Source organism: Syngnathus floridae, chromosome 14 (genome assembly GCF_059516105.1).
Source record: "Syngnathus floridae isolate MCC-2025c chromosome 14, RoL_Sflo_1.0, whole genome shotgun sequence".
NCBI classification, from domain to species: Eukaryota; Metazoa; Chordata; class Actinopteri; order Syngnathiformes; family Syngnathidae; genus Syngnathus; species Syngnathus floridae.
Window position 1 is genome coordinate 5128337 of NC_142426.1, and position 15876 is coordinate 5144212.

At 42.7% G+C, this 15876-nt stretch overlaps 2 protein-coding genes and 1 long non-coding RNA gene across 7 annotated transcripts in view; 2 read left to right on the top strand and 1 right to left on the bottom strand.

The window, feature by feature from the left end:
* Positions 1 to 2420, top strand: part of LOC148387207 (uncharacterized) — a 22658-nt gene extending 20238 nt beyond the window's left edge. Inside the window, exon 3 of the long non-coding RNA XR_015862607.1 lies at positions 558 to 2420. This is a non-coding gene — a long non-coding RNA (uncharacterized LOC148387207). The remainder of the gene's footprint in view (positions 1 to 557) is intronic.
* Positions 1 to 9341, bottom strand: part of LOC148387208 (uncharacterized) — a 12823-nt gene extending 3482 nt beyond the window's left edge. Inside the window, exons 1-5 of one of the 3 annotated variants that reach the window (XM_088396339.1) lie at positions 8996 to 9341; positions 1913 to 2026; positions 1672 to 1756; positions 1231 to 1573; positions 362 to 663 (exon numbers count right to left, since the gene is read on the bottom strand). In XM_088396339.1, the coding sequence (XP_088252465.1) occupies positions 362 to 663; positions 1231 to 1573; positions 1672 to 1756; positions 1913 to 2026; positions 8996 to 9142 (991 nt within the window). In that variant the 5' untranslated portion in view covers positions 9143 to 9341. Of the gene's footprint in view, positions 1 to 361; positions 664 to 1230; positions 1574 to 1671; positions 1757 to 1912; positions 2027 to 3652; positions 4636 to 8995 lie in introns of those variants that run through there. The other 2 variants (XM_088396337.1, XM_088396338.1) reach the window with 2 other exon arrangements.
* Positions 9342 to 10675: 1334 nt separating this feature from the next.
* On the top strand, positions 10676 to 14424 carry wrnip1 (WRN helicase interacting protein 1). 3 transcript variants are annotated; one of them, XM_088396340.1, is made up of 7 exons: positions 10676 to 11299; positions 11396 to 11590; positions 11819 to 12060; positions 12833 to 13056; positions 13553 to 13708; positions 13792 to 13871; positions 13994 to 14424. In XM_088396340.1, the coding sequence occupies exons 1-7, from the start codon at positions 10718 to 10720 to the stop codon at positions 14273 to 14275; spliced, it is 1761 nt and encodes a 586-aa protein (XP_088252466.1). In that variant the 5' UTR covers positions 10676 to 10717; the 3' UTR covers positions 14276 to 14424. The 3 variants fall into 3 exon arrangements, with proteins under 3 accessions (XP_088252466.1, XP_088252467.1, XP_088252468.1); XM_088396341.1 differs by having other exon boundaries at positions 13553 to 13704; positions 13774 to 13871; positions 13994 to 14142; XM_088396342.1 differs by having other exon boundaries at positions 13553 to 13704; positions 13994 to 14142.
* The last annotated feature ends 1452 nt before the right edge of the window (positions 14425 to 15876 follow it).

Here is a 15876-nt window from a genome sequence, read left to right on the forward strand (position 1 = left end):
ACATTGTCATTGACAGACTCAAGGATCGCCGGGTAGAATTTTATTCGGTAGCTCACTGCTGACTGCCTTTCACTTGAAAATGAAAAACTATTTTTCAGACTATACAGCACATCTGATTTTAAGGCACAGTCTCGATGGACTGTTTTGGAAATTTCCATGCGCTGGGATGTAAGGCGCATCTTGAAGAGACACAAAACCAGTTCCGAGTGAAACTTTATTCAACTTCAATTGGACATCCATACATAAGTGGTAATTTTGAAGTGCACCTTATAGTCAGAAAAATACGCTTTGTCTGAATGGACCTTGCATTCCATCCATTTTTTGAAAAGCTTCAGTTGTGATCCAAAAATTGCTGACTAACCAATCAAGTATTTGGGTTGATCCTCAGGCTCATTTTCGTCCTCAGGCTCGTCTTTGTTTTCATCCCTTTCTGGCTCCAATGTTTCTTTCAGAGCAAACTGGGACTCAAGCCCAGCCTGGTTCTGGTTCTGCTCTTGCGGCTTCTGCTTGTCCTCATTCTTGTCCTCCTTTTCATCCTCCACCTCGTCAACTTCCAGGACCTCGGTGTATTCCTCCACCACAACAAGTTCTTCGGTCTCAAAGGAGGAGCCACCAACGCTGAGCTCCATCTTGGCGTCCAGGAAGGTGTCTTCGCATTCGTCACTGATGGAACAACGTAAATGCTCGGACACGTCGTAGGACTGAAGGACTTTGACTGACTTGTTTTATAAATTAAATGTATTATAATATCAATGTGGTTATTTAAAAATTGTATTGACAATTTAATTTAACTTTTATTAGTGCTGCAATACTTGTCATCATGCATTTATAAAATAGGTTTTAAAAATGGCTATTCTCTATTTTAGTAGTTTATTTCATATTTATTATTACAGCAAAGCCACATTCATCACAAGGGAAATGTTTCAGATACACCGCCAATGGGTGAAGATCTACTTCTAAAATAAATAATAAACATAAAATAATAAAAATAAATAAAATTATATTAATTAATTATATATATATTTTTTAATTTAAATACTGAAATAGTAATGTTTTTCTACATTACTGCTGCAGTATTTAAAATACAGCCAACAATGGGGATAGAAGAAATCATTTGGGTTCCTGCTCTGACATAAGAATAGAGAAAAATGATGTCCTTCAAAATGATGATCATTACGAACGATTAAAGTTGAATTGGATTGCATTGTGGAAATTGACAAGGCAAACTACCTTGAATTTGTTTGTTCGTTGTTGTCCGATTCAGAATTTTGTGAATCTTCTACAGTAAGTTCCTCTACCACTTCCAGCTCTTCCACCACCTCTTCCACCACTTCTTCTCCCTTCAGTGCTTCCTCCTCCTCTAGCTCTTCAACGACCTCCTCCACTATCTCCTCCACTTCAACCACCTCCTCGGTAACTTCCACATCTTCACTGCTGTCGGGGTCTGCGGCGGGAACATCAGCTTCCACATTCCAAAACATGGCACTAAACTGCTGAGCTGACTTCTCTGCATTCTCCTTGTTGAGTTTCAGAACGTCTTTTTGAAGCTGCACTTGCTTTTGCAACGAGGTGTCTAAAAAAAATGAATTGAGGAGAAAACACATCATAGAATGACATTTTCCTCCTCGTATTTGAAGTTTATGCGTCAGTACGAGCAACTCGGCTATCTACCTTCAGTGTCTGGGGGTTTCATCGTCTTTGGAGCTTCAAGGCTCAAACAAGGCTTTTCTGCGCCATCTTTATTCTGGTCCTTCAACTGTGAAGTACAAGTCATTGAAAATCTCTAAAATATGCATTCCATTTGAAGAAATGCACAAAATTACATTTGTGACAAAGGGTACGCTGCAAAAAAAAATTAGGAACCAGAAAAGTGCAGATAAATACTAAAGAAGCACAGCTCTTGATGACCTACAAAGGTTCCATAATTGCGAGGGGCGGGGAAATGCTTTGGTCCATCGTGCTCTGATGTGTCAGATGACAGTAAGACCTCTTCATTCTCTTTTAGGGCTGTGTTAGAGGTAGTTATCTAGTGAAAAGACAAGATGGCAGTGCTTAGTAGGGTTACGACAATAAATAAAATAAATAAATTAAAAAAAAACATACATACATCCATTTGTTTGGACTATGAGACCAGATATTTGACACTACGTAAATATGCCCCCTAGTGGTCAAGGATGACGTCAAAGCAGTCTGACTGGATATTTGTCCGGCAGTCTTTAGTGCAGTATAAATGTAGCGTCGGGGTAAGGTATCTATCGTGACCCTGGCTGACCCGGGCAACAGGAGGGTAGTACTCATCTAACTTCGAGGGTCCCAGGAACCTTTGGACTAATGCCAGCAGCTCGTAACTTATCTGACTGGAACGTTTTTGTTTCAAGAACTACAGAACGTTCCTGAAAAGAACACAGAGTTCCTGGAACTTAAGGCTGCCTACTCATTATTTCTGGCATTGGCATTATTTTACTGTATATTGGTGGAAAATAAGACAATTTAGCACTAAGAAGTATTTCACTCCTTCAGCAATCATGACAACAGGTAGATGGTGATGACGCAACAATGGAAACACATGGACCACATTACGGTAGCACAAAAATAAGCAACAACACTCTGTTTGCACAATGCACTTATCCGTGCGCTGAATGGCGCAACAGCATGCCTTTGATTATTCATGGCAGATGGATCGACGGACCCACGGCAGCGGGCCAGCGAGTTGAGAGCTTATCGCGTGTTGCACTCAGCCACAGAATGCAACCCCGAGTGGAAAATATTACAAGTGACGGTAGGCCCCCATCCAACTCACTAAACACTAGATGCTCAGGTTAACATGGAAAAAAACTGTCTTGAAACCACCACGGGTCGAACGGGGGGGGGGGGGGGGGGGGCTAAACAGCACACAAGGGATATTTCCAGTGCCTTGTCTCCTCGGTGACAGCGACACTCGCTGCGGATCAAATCACCCATTGGGAGACGCAGGAGTAACAGAAATTACTGGACAGAAATTTAGGAATGTCACACCTCCAGTGGGAGACAAGGACAGAGTTTAAGGTGTGACGACAAGAGAAATTCACTGAAACGTGAGTCACACAGCAGACGGTAGCTGTGCGGTTCTGTTGCTTCTCACCTTGGATTTATTGTGCCTTTAATTGTGTTGCTATTATTATTTGTTGCACATTCTCAAGTAGGTGACACACTAATCTTTGTTTCTTGGTTACATAAGTCACGATAGACGCATATTGGACGGTGCCACTCTGCCCAAAAAAAAAACTTGGCAACGTTTCTTCAATTGACAATTGGCAGCAACAGAGGAATACAATCAAAGGTAACTTAATTCTGTTTTTCCAGCATTTTATAGGAGCTCAAAGGATTTCAAGTCCTTTCAGAGCACAACCGGTGTGCCCCAGATCCAAAAGCAGCATTTCACCCTTTGCCTCGAAGGTATTTCCCGTGCCACACTTGGCGTCACAGCAGCTCGTCTCACACACTTTCCGCACATGCATAAGACCCCTGCAAGTGTACAAGCCACATATCGACAAAGCTTGTTTCCGCTATGATCCATTTTATGGCTTTTTCCCAAGACAAGACATCAGCCCAAAGATGTCAGAAATGAGTTGGACTATCATGGCTGGCTATCAAGGAATTGATCATTTCTCACCTTGTCTGGCTTTTTAATATTGTCAGATGATTTCCTCTTTGAGACTTTGTTAGCCTTGCTGTCAGCCGGACCTTTGAACATGAGTTCCATAAGCCTGGAGCTCTTGATCGTCTCGCCGATGAAGCTGATCACCTGCTGCATGCTGAGGACCAGTTTCTCCATCCCCTCCAGCTTCTGCGTCTGAATCTCAGACCGCTGGTTGACCACCGACATGATGGTGCTCATTTCCTGGTATATCTTCTTGACGTCCTGTCCCTGCGACTGATTGACTTCCACACTTGAGACGAGGCTCTTGACATTCTCCGTCTCTTCCTTCTCAGTCGCACCGGACTTGGCATCTAGCCGAATAAGGACCTTCTCTTGAAGGTTGATGAGCTTGTCCATCTTTCCACTCAAAGATTCAATCCGATTTTGGATGAGATCAAAACTGCTGTTGTCGCCCATCCTCTGACCGAAAACCGTAGTCTTCATGGAGGAACTCATGGCTCTCGCGGTGAGACAAAAATCACGTCAAGACACCAACTCGAAACGATAGCAGAAGCGGGAACGTCCGTGAAACAGACGGAAAGATTTTTAGAGCAATTGGAGCCAGTTCTACCCTTCAGTGCTTTCGTCAGTTGTGCAAATCTATCGATTAACACGCCGGACAAAAGGAGTGAAAATATGTTAGAAGCAATTTCAACAGCAAAAGATTGGTGAAGCTAAAAATGATGGGCAATAGTTCTCTTGTAGCAATATTCCTGGTGCCTGCTCCTGTCCGCACTATTGGGATTGCAGTGATCCCGCAGACCTAAATGTAAATGGATAGACTGCGTCAGCACGGGTCAAGTGTTAGGGGAGGGGGCTTGGCACTGCTCGGGCTATGAGACATTTGAGAGCCTTTAAGTGCTAAGCCCACCAGCATCACTCGACTGCCTTGTGTCAAAATGCTCACTGTACACACTACTTGAGTGGCACAGAAGGATGATGAAGCTTGTTTTGCTAATGAAAGGGCAAAGACATCATGTGAGAGATTAGATAGCCATGTTTAGAAGCACGCAAACCTAGCTACGGTGTCTTACATTCACTTTTATTAAGTTGTGTGGCACTTTGTAAATTTGCTAAAAATGACATATCAAGCTAGTTAGTGTAACATTATGCTAGCTTGTTTGTTATAGTAGCAACTTAAGCTAGCTTGTTGGTAATACTGTACTAGCAACTTAACTCCCTTGACAGTTACTTTGTTAGTAATTAGTTAACCATTTAGCGCATGTAAGCAAGTTTACATGTTTGGTAGTCACTTGTGTTATTTTACTTGTTGAGTCTTTAAGTCAAGTAGGTCAAGTGTGAAAAAAGAACCCCGAGGCTCAAAGTGGTATAGTCACAGACATAATACATAACTTGGGTTTTACAGTTTCCTTCTGTCTCATGTTTACAAGGATGCGAGTTGTCAGATTTATTGCCTTCCTCAAGTTAATGTCGCTTGACTAAATAGCGTAAATATGTTCCATACATAAAAAAGACATGTAATCCAGACACTATCGAGGGAATGTGAAAAGGGGCCTGCGATTCCATCCATCTTTAGGGGACATACAGTAAGATGACTGGTCTGCCCACTGAAAAAAGAGACGGCCGACACGGATGATTTATCGGGAGCCAGCTCGCTGACAAACACGTCCACTGATAACCACCAGGAAAGAGCTAATTTTAACTGTGCATACGCAATATGAACATAATCCACATTCCCTCTCAAACACAATGCATGTATGCGTGTTTCCTCACTGGGCCGACGTCATCAAGGAAAACCTTGCCTACAAGGTGTAGGCCATTCAAATATAATCGTAAATCCTAAATCTTCAGTGCATCTTGGCGGCAACGTGGCCCGCTCCAGCCGCCGCGATGACACTTGACAATGTCGGAGGCGCGAAATGCAAACCGAGCCAGAGTGACCCTGGCCAAATTTGCCACACTGTAGCGATTACAGCCAAGATGTGAGCTCATGAGCGCGCCACGAACGGGTGCTTGGCAGACCGAGCAGAGAAGCTCAAGTCAGTATTTAAGCGTGACACTTGACTCTTATTAAATTCATGACAAAAGTATGCTCCTTTCCAAAGCGCCACATCCTCCTCAGTGTGTTTTTTCACTGCCTGGTTGCACCTGCATATGGACGATGACAGTAAAAGGAAAGAACAAGGTCTTCTGACGTGACGGAAACAGAGCGGAGAGAAAGCAGGCATACATCACGCCGGCGGGGACGGTTACGTTGCCAACCGATGACAGACGCCGTAGGTCGTTTGCAGCATGTTGTGTCAATTGCGTGGAATACAAAGTTCATGACATATATTAAATAATGATTCAACTCTAAAATCAACTCTACTTGCAAAATGGTACACGTCATTTGGTTGGTGCCGTGTTGTGAGATTTTTTTTGCCCAGCAGTCGATGTAAACTCATCCGAGGCACTGTTGAGAGTTTGGACAAATATATAGTGCGTATCACTCACTCATTACAGAGAAAGCAATGCCAAAGAAAGTAACAGTATCGTGATCGTGTCTTCTCAGCATTCGCAAGCACCTTCCGTGCCAAGCTGCGTCTGTACGCGGACGTACACGCAACCTGAATGCATCGTGTGGCACCTGTTCAACTATTCAATGTTTTAATGTCACTGCAAAATTCCTGTTATGTTTGGACACCACATGCAACTGGCAAAAGCATTGACATTTTCTGGTCAATGTAAAGAAATAAATATACAAATAAATTTCCACTTAGTGTAGAGAATGTCGTTTTAGGGCATATTGTTTTCACAACATTTCAAAATGGACAAAATGTGCTTTCTTTTTTTTTTATCATAATGCATTTTATGTAATATACTAAAAGGTGGCTGAATATAACTTAAATACTGAAATGTATTGTATTATATATTAAAATAATACAATAATATTTTTTAGTGGGCGGCACAATGGTAGACTGGTCAACATTGTCTTTACAGCTTTTTTTTTTGTCTATGACGTTATAAGGTAAGATATTTTGGGGTTTTATCCCAACATCCACAGTTTATATTTGATTTAGCTAACCGTACAAATTTCTAGTTGAGGATTTAGACTGCTTTATTTGGTTTACCTGTTTTGGCATTTGTTTTGTTTTTTAACCTTTGTTGTCGACATCAGCCTGTACTATGAAGTACAGTCATCGTAACCGATGTTTTTTGCGCTTGTTTTGTATCTTGCATGGAAATCTCCTTTTTTGGTTCTAAGTGAGTGACCTGCCTGACACCGCTGCTATCAGGCTACTTGGCAAGCGCTCAATGTGATCAGTTAAAAATGGAGTGTGGCCTGTTGGTCAAAGAACAAAATGTCCCGAGAGACGTAGGGCCACTGAGCTGCGTGGCTATCGTCCAGTCAGCCTCGCTGCGGTGGCTGCGCCTGCCAATGCTGGCTCTACTTTACTTCGGAAACTTGTGCACTTAAGTGCGTATGCGGCAGCCGTGAAATTGAATTCCCCCTTGCTAAATGCCCCCGCCCCTTGTTCTCTTTCCCTTTCAGAACCTTGTATTTATTTACCTCAGAAACCCGGAATGGCCAATTACATTGCAACAAAGAAACATACTGAATTCCCGCAAATGATTTGCTCCGGAAATGGCAAGTGTTGGCAACCACAATGTGGTTACTTATCAGATAAGCTAACAGTTAGCCTAGATTCTTCTAGTTCTACTAAAGTAGTAATATTTCTCCTTTGTACACTGAAAGTCTAGTTCTAGTAGTAATTGTCGTTAATAATAATAACAATAATACGTTTTATTTATAAGGCGCCTTTCAAGGCACTCAAGGTCGCCATAGACATAAAATAGCATAAAAAAATGACCAGTTAAGGAAGTATGTTGAAGTGATATGTGTTGACAATGATCTTTGTATATACGTGATTTGATATTTTAAATTATTTTTTTTAAATATTAAAATAAATTAGAATGTTTTTATTTTAACATAATTTCTAACATCTGAAATGTGTCCTTGTAACAAACCTTACAAAAAAAAAAGACATGAAAATGAATGATTAATATTGACTGCTTAACATTTCTTCTTATCAGTGAATCAATTCTTTGTGTGAGGGGAAGAAAGTTTCTCAGATATGATAAATAGTTTTGCTGCTTTTGTGCACTCCTATTAAGGATGAGGCTTGGGCCTGCACATATTATTCCGCCATGTATCCACACATGTGAAGATGCTACATGAGACATTTAAGGTCAATGACAGAATGCGGGGGGCCGCGTGGGAAGAGCTTAGTCACATAGAGATGCATCTGCTGTGGTAAATGTCACTGTATATCTCCCTAAATGTCAAAGGAGTAATGGAAATAAGAGAGGGCAAGAGAACGGCAGCTTGTCTTTGAGGTGGCGCACTCTAACGGCATAAATCGGAACTACCAAATGAGTGTTTAATGCACTGTTTAAAAGGATGCACATATTTCAGGCTTTTTTAGAATCTAAAACAACCTGTTTATATTGATCTATGTAAAGGAAACATTTAACTGGAAACATTAGATTCCACAAAGCAGCAGCAATGTGACTCACTCGATGGCAGTAACACATGTTGTAAATTCGAGCCCTGCACTGTACAATCACTGTACACGCTGCACTTGCTCGTAAACACCAGTGGCCGAGTTAGCTCACGTTTAATTCTTCCAGCTGCCGTGTACAGTATAAGGAGGGAAGTTACACACAAGCTCCCCATACAGCAGGCTGGAAGGAGCGGTCACCATTTCAATGAACCCACCTTTTACCCAAGTTGAAGTGTCAGCTACCTACTAAATAGCCCTAAATATATTTTTGAAATAAATATTTATTATTGAAGATCTTTTATTCAGCTAAAACAGCCCAGAGCCATTTTTTGGGGTCTATAGTAACAAAATGAATTAAAAAAAAAAATGTTGGTCATGTCTACGTGTCAATACTTTGTTAGTTTGTTAACATCACAAAATATACTTATATACTTGTGGCCATTATGATTCCAGTCTGTTTTTGCAGTTTGGCTATTTAGGCAGTAAAATTAAATTGAAAATCTACAACAACAAAAATCATTTTTGAGGGGCAGAATTTACACTCAGTCAAATTAATTCACCACAATACAGTATTTATATATTTGCAGGACTCCTCCGGAAATAAAATAGTTTTGGGGAAATGATAAAATACGTTACACATGAACACGTTTGATTTACCAAAGAAACAAAATAAGATAATAATACATTATATTTGTAACGCACTTTACATTCGGAGGAATCTCAAAGTGGTAAAGATGGTGATGAGGAGCTCACTATGTTTATCTATTGGCTGATATCTCTGTAACATAATTCTTTGTGTTTACTGCAGTACCTGTGTGTCGTGCGTGGATGCGCTTTGACTCCTCCTGAAGCTGTGTAAGTCCCAAAGCCTGTAGCCAATGTAGACTGCAAGCACACACATGCTGCTGACCAACCAAGTGCTTGCAAAGTCTTCTATCGCTTCAACTAGCCCCCTCATTGTCTTTCCTCCTCCTCTTTAGCACTTTGCTGCAATCTACTCAAACCCCGTTGCGCGTTGGCTGAGGAAGGACAGTTTCAAGTAACGGGTTTGAAGGGATGACAGCAAGGTGTTGTGCATGGGACACCCAAATATTAAAAAGCCGCCGTTAATTCAGTTCTGCCCCTTCGGCTCCTATCAGCACTTAGAGCCCAGTGACGGTCGGTTTGTCCCTGTGACTAAAGAGTGACAGGTGCCATCGTGAAGCGCATGACAGCCATGACGCGCATGTGTAATCCTGCGTAATCTCTCCTCCTCTGCACGAGAAAGTAGAGCTTTATTAAAACCAGCACACTTAAAAAAAAAAACACATTTAAATTAAACTTTAACAAAGCACCGATATTGAGAAATGAGAAAGTTACGCAAGTCCCCTGTCAGCCATAGACGTCTATTAGACGTCTGGTCTTGTATAGACCTAATTTAGACGTCTAAAATTGGTTTCGGTATAGACCTAAAATAGACCTCGAAAATTCAAAACATTGAATATGATCATATTTAGAAATTCTCAACCACCTGTAAATTGTATAAAGAATGTACAGAAGTTGTTTGGATTTGTGTTTAATGTGGTCGCACGCGACGCGCGCACACACTGGGTATTTGGTGTGAAATAAAAAATCTGAGCTGTATTGTATTTATTGACTCCTATTAACACGACACGGCCAAAAAAAAAAATGAAAGGTGGCTTGTGTGCATTACGTTTCTTTTTTTCAATATACAAGAACACTTTTCATACATGCAGTTGTCATCATTTTTTTTTTTTTTGTATTGGGCAGTTTTAATATTAATATGCACGGCACTATAATATTGTTGCATTGTTACAACTTGGCTTTTTAGCAAACTTTGCTGGTACTCCTGAAGTTGAATTTATTTTTAGAATATAAGATGTACGGAATGCATATGTACCTCTAGTTTCAACTTCATCTCCCAGAAGGATCGCATCGTTTTCACCTTTTCTAGGTCGGGGAAGAAGACTGGCGCGCTCATGCTTCTGCTGTCAGCACACAGGAGCTCACTTCATCTTGGCCATTCTTCACTTGGCCTGGCTCATTTTGTTGGTGCACTTGGTCTGGGATTTTTCTTCTGAGCAGAAACATAAAACTGAATTGATGCACCAATGTAACGACTCTTGAGAAAATCCTATTATCCCCTCAAATTTATACCATTATTTGTTTTAGTAGAATAATTGCATCAATTTTTAATATAAAATGGCTTGTGTTGCGATTTTCTTTGTGTACGTATAAGTTAACTTATAAGTTACGTATCACTGTAATTACAGTGACATGCATTTTCTTCCCAAGAGTTAGCTGTGAACCTTGAACGTCCCATTACCCCTGAACATAAAACCGGAAGCGTTGAACACAAAGGTAGAAACAAACGTGACAAAAATATTTTTGATCTCATAGAAAGTTAATGTTACAATTTAAAAATATGATGACAGAAGATAACAGTAGTTTTAATTTTGTTTTCAAATTAATTCCAATTTTAAAGTGTTTCCTTGGTCACGTGACAAGCGTTCAAAGTTCAGCGGGATGCAAGATGGCGACGTCTTCCATATCGGTGCAGTGCCCTGTTTGTTTGAAAGACTTCACCTCCGACGCTATTAATGGTCATCTCGATGTTTGTCTACTGAAGAGTGATGCCGAAGGTGGACCACCGATGAAAAAGTTTCGTTCCGAAGCTGCGCCAAAGCTTGCGGGTGCAGACCACACGGCGCTTTCCCCTGCTTCCACTGGAGTATTCTCCATGTTCCACGGCAACAAGTCGAAAAGCTCGCATCAAAATGACACGGACGCGTCATTACCCAACAAACAAGCTAGTGGCAGCGGCACGGTCAACAAGGCAGTCAAGCGTAGCTTTCCGACCGAGCTCCAAGCCGAACCCAAACATTCTGGGGCGCAAAGTAGGAGCGACGGACGAACCTTGAACGCAACACCTAATTTGGATCTACGGACACTATTAGCCTCAAATAAACCACTGGCAGAGATTTTGAGGCCGAACTCGATGGAGGAGTACTTTGGTCAGAGCAAAGTTGTCGGGGAACAAACCCTCCTGCGGTCCCTGTTGGACTGCCAGGAAATACCCTCTCTCATCCTCTGGGGACCACCAGGATGTGGCAAGGTGCTGTGGTGACGTCATCATCCTTATCAATCTTACATATCAGGTGGCAAAAAGACTCAGTCATGTATTTTTAACATTGCACTCTCTCTGTGTTAGACCACTTTGGCTCACATCATTGCCAGCAACAGCAAAAAGAAGGGCACGGCTCGATTCGTGCCGCTCTCCGCCACCAGCGCGTCCACCGCCGACGTGCGAGAAGTCATCAAGCAGGCGCAGAATGAGCTGCGGCTGTTCAAACGCAAGACCATCCTGTTCATTGACGAAATCCACCGCTTCAATAAATCACAACAGGTCAGCTATATTCGTCTCACGCCCTCAATCTTGCCAGGCCCCACCTCTTAACAAGTAATTTCAATAAAAGCATGATATAAAGTACCTTTTTTGTGTACATTTATATTAATTCAACAAATATCTATTTACCATCCATTACTTTTATTTGAAATGAAGCCAGTACTTACTGGAAAAAAAGATGTTACATCCTCACTGATGTATGTCCCATCGTTTTCTTCTGTAATTCAGGACACGTTCCTCCCTCACGTCGAGTGCGGAACCGTCACTCTGATTGGGGCCACCACCGAGAATCCGTCCTTCCAGGTGAACGCCGCTCTGCTGAGCCGCTGCAGAGTACTCGTCCTCGAGAAGCTCTCGGTAGAGGCGATGGGCTCGATCCTGGACCGGGCGGTGGCGGCGCTCGGGATCACCGTGCTGGAACGGGATCAAGCCAATCCCCAATGGCGAGACCACGAAGCAGACCCAAACGAGTGAGTACTGCGCTCCTGAGTGGACAACGCGCCACAAATCAAAATTGTTTGGCTGAGCCGGCCCGTTTAGATCTTTGATGGGGAGGAGGGCGGCAGGAGCCAGTGCAATCCTCTGGGCCTGGGTCCCGAATGATGTGTTGACAGATAAGATTTGCGCACGATCTGTAGCCCGCGAGGCCTTTGATGGCTTCTGGCTCCTCGCGGAATGCAATGTTGCATGTCAGGCAGATTTGTTGACAGTATTGTTTGCCACGCGTGGAAAGAACGCAGCAGATCACACATGTCCACATTAAAAGCTTGGACTTGCACCAGACTGAGGTGGTCCCGGTCATCTAGCCAAGCCTTACAGAAACCTAAAATGGCTACCGGATCACTTACTAATGGTGGCTGGTTGTCACGATAAAATGTTGTAGTTACAATTTGATTTGTAGCCTTTAATATTTATATCTCAAATCATCCTTCTCAGTTGAAATGAATTGAAATGCTAATAATCCATTCCAGGACCACAAAAAAACAAACACCAGCCAAAAATATTTGATACATTTTAAATGATTACAGTATTTTTTCTAACCCTTCTGAGATTGTTGACACGTGACTTTTGAGTTGCTATAAACAGTAGCGCCCTCTGGTGGGGTGGGGTTGTTGTTGTGAGCTGAGGAGGATGCAAAATCATTGGTTTGAAATCTGAGGTCTGTTTTTTTGTAGGGACTTGCACGATCATAACTAACTTTGTAAAAGGAAAGCCTGTTGAATATTATCTATTTGTTCTCAGGCCAAAAATTTACATTGAGCAAAAGGCCCTGGACACAATCACCTACCTGTGTGACGGCGACGCTCGGACAGGGCTGAACAGTCTGCAGCTGGCCGTTCAGGCTCAGGTCAGCTTGACCCAGCCTGGACTGACAGGACCAGATGGTTCCGCCCAGGAAATTCTTGTGAAGGAAGAACACATTAAGGAAGGTCTCCAGAGGTCTCATATTCTCTACGACAAAGCTGGTAAGCTACTCCTCACTGATCACTTACCAAAGCAAATTGTTTCTACACAAAAACTTGTGTCACAACATGATTGTGGTAGCTAAATTTGGCGGTGGGATAAATAATCTTGAATTTCATTCTCCCAGCCTTGGAATATTGTCTACATTTTAAATAATAGTTTACAAAGTCAATTTGAATTTGTTCCCTTTGAAGCTCCAGCCTCAAGTCGTGACCGTCCATGGAGAACTCGTTTTCCCTGTGGCCTCCCCAGTTATTGGGTTGCATAACGTTCAGCTGTCCCGAAACACGGAGATTTACTGCTCCCAATTTTATGAGGTGTTGAAATGCACTCGGCCCACTTGACGAATGACTCGCATTAGAACACTGTAAGTTTGTATGTTGTCGATGGTAAATAAAAACTCCAGTCGTGCAATGCTGTTTGATTTAGCAGTCAGTGGAACAATCAGAAGGCATCATAATCGTCGTGATGTAACTTTCTGTTTGTATGACTCCAAAGGCGAAGAGCATTTCAACTGCATCTCGGCGTTGCACAAGTCCATGAGAGGCTCCCATGAGAACGCCGCCCTCTACTGGCTGGGCCGCATGCTGGAAGGAGGCGAGGATCCGCTCTACGTGGCTCGCAGGCTGGTCCGCTTTGCCAGTGAGGATGTAGGTATGACAGACAGAGATTCTACGATTGAGTTCAATCAAAATGTTCTGTTCGGGCTCCTCACTCAGCGTTCCTGGCACTCTCAGGTCTCGCTGATCCCTTGGCTCTGCCTCAGGCCGTGTCCACTTACCAGGCCTGTCACTTCATCGGGATGCCCGAATGTGAGGTATGTCAGTGACCTGAACAATTTGTCAAAACATTCAAGCAGTTCGTGGGAATAGTAATTGTAATCGGTAGTATTGAGGGGGGGGAAAATAATAATAAATATTGTTTATATCTTGATTCCAGGTGATCCTGGCTCAGTGCGTGGTCTACCTCTCCCGGGCGGCCAAATCGGTGGACGTGTACAAGGCCTACAACAACGTGAAGGCCTGTTTGCGGAACCACAAAGGGCCCCTGCCTCCCGTTCCGCTGCACTTGCGCAACGCATCCACCCGTCTCATGAAGCAGTTGGGCTACGCCAAGGGCTACAAGTACAATCCGGCCTTCAGCACTCCGGTGGAGCAGCACTACCTGCCTGAGGAGTTGCGCGACATTGACTTCTTTACCTGGACGCCATTGCAAGGATGATAAGCAAAGTCACTTGTCCACTCTTCAGCTCATGTTTGCTCTCCTGAAAGTAAAATAAGACTGAGCATTGCGTCCTTGAACTTTTTGAAACTTTCCATGTTCTCCATGGCTTCTGATTATTATGACATTAAAAGAGCTTAATTTTTGAACAGTGATATATATTGTTTTTTTTTGTTTTTGTTTTTGTTATTGTTTTTATTCTTTAAATCATGTTCAAAATACATTTGACGGTATGCGATTAACAATCACACTGTTCTGATCAGACAAATAATACCCCTTTTATGTTATCTTGCAAGTTTTTCTCTAAAAAGATTTTTATCAAGCCAGAAACCTTCAATTCTGGGCCATTGTCTGCAAAGACATTAAAGAAAAAGATTATATTTATATAATGATTGTAAACAAAAGGTTTTGTGACCTGTGCCATCCAAGTGACGTTTAGTCCTCGGGGCCGCGTTCCAACATGTTTTCCAAGTTACCCTCGTTAAGTGCACCTGCGTGAAAAGTTTTAGCCACTTTCACGTTCAAAAGGAGCTAAAACTTTTCACGCACATGCACTTAACGAGGGAATCACACGGACACTCCATTAGGTACACTGCCATTTTCAAGTGTATTTAACAGGCCACTTTATTAGGGAAATATCATGGTCAAAGGTCACAGGTGTCAAGCTCTAGTCCTCGGGGCCGCGTTCCAACATGTTTTCCAAGTGACCCTCGTTAAGTGCAGGTGCGTGAAAAGTTTTAGCCACTTTCACGTTCAAAAGGAGCTAAAACTTTTCACGCACCTGCACTTAACGAGGGAATCACACGGACACTCCATTAGGTACACCGCCACTTTCAAGTGTACCTAATAACAGGCCACTTTATTAGGGAAATATCATGGTCAAAGGTCACAGGTGTCAAGCTCTAGTCCTCGGGGCCACGTTCCAACATGTTTTCCAAGTGACCCTCGTTAAGTGCAGGTGCGTGAAAAGTTTTAGCCACTTTCACGTTCAAAAGGAGCTAAAACTTTTCACGCACCTGCACTTAACGAGGGAATGACACGGACACTCCATTAGGTACACCGCCACTTTCAAGTGTACCTAATAACAGGCCACTTTTTTAGGGAAATATCATGGTCAAAGGTCACAGGTGTCAAGCTCTCGTCCTCGGGGCCGCGTTCCAACATGTTTTCCAAGTGACCCTCGTTAAGTGCAGGTGCGTGAAAAGTTTTAGCCACTTTCACGTTCAAAAGGAGCTAAAACTTTTCACGCACCTGCACTTAACGAGGGAATGACACGGACACTCCATTAGGGACACCGCCACTTTCAAGTGTACCTAATAACAGGCCACTTTATTAGGGAAATATCATGGTCAAAGGTCACAGGTGTCAAGCTCTAGTCCTCGGGGCCGCGTTCCAACATGTTTTCCAAGTGACCCTCGTTAAGTGCAGGTGCGTGAAAAGTTTTAGCCACTTTCACGTTCAAAAGGAGCTAAAACTTTTCACGCACCTGCACTTAACGAGGGAATGACACGGACACTCCATTAGGTACACCGCCACTTTCAAGTGTACCTAATAACAGGCCACTTTATTAGGGGAATATCATGGTCAAAGGTCACAGGTGT

Coding starts and splice junctions, on each gene's coding strand:
- wrnip1 (XM_088396340.1), top strand. CDS start 10,718: ATGGCGACGTCTTCCATATCGGTGCAGTGCCCTGTTTGTTTGAAAGAC. Junction 11,591..11,818: donor GCTTCAATAAATCACAACAG/GTCAGCTATATT, acceptor TCTGTAATTCAG/GACACGTTCCTCCCTCACGT. Junction 13,709..13,791: donor CTTTGCCAGTGAGGATGTAG/GTATGACAGACA, acceptor TGGCACTCTCAG/GTCTCGCTGATCCCTTGGCT.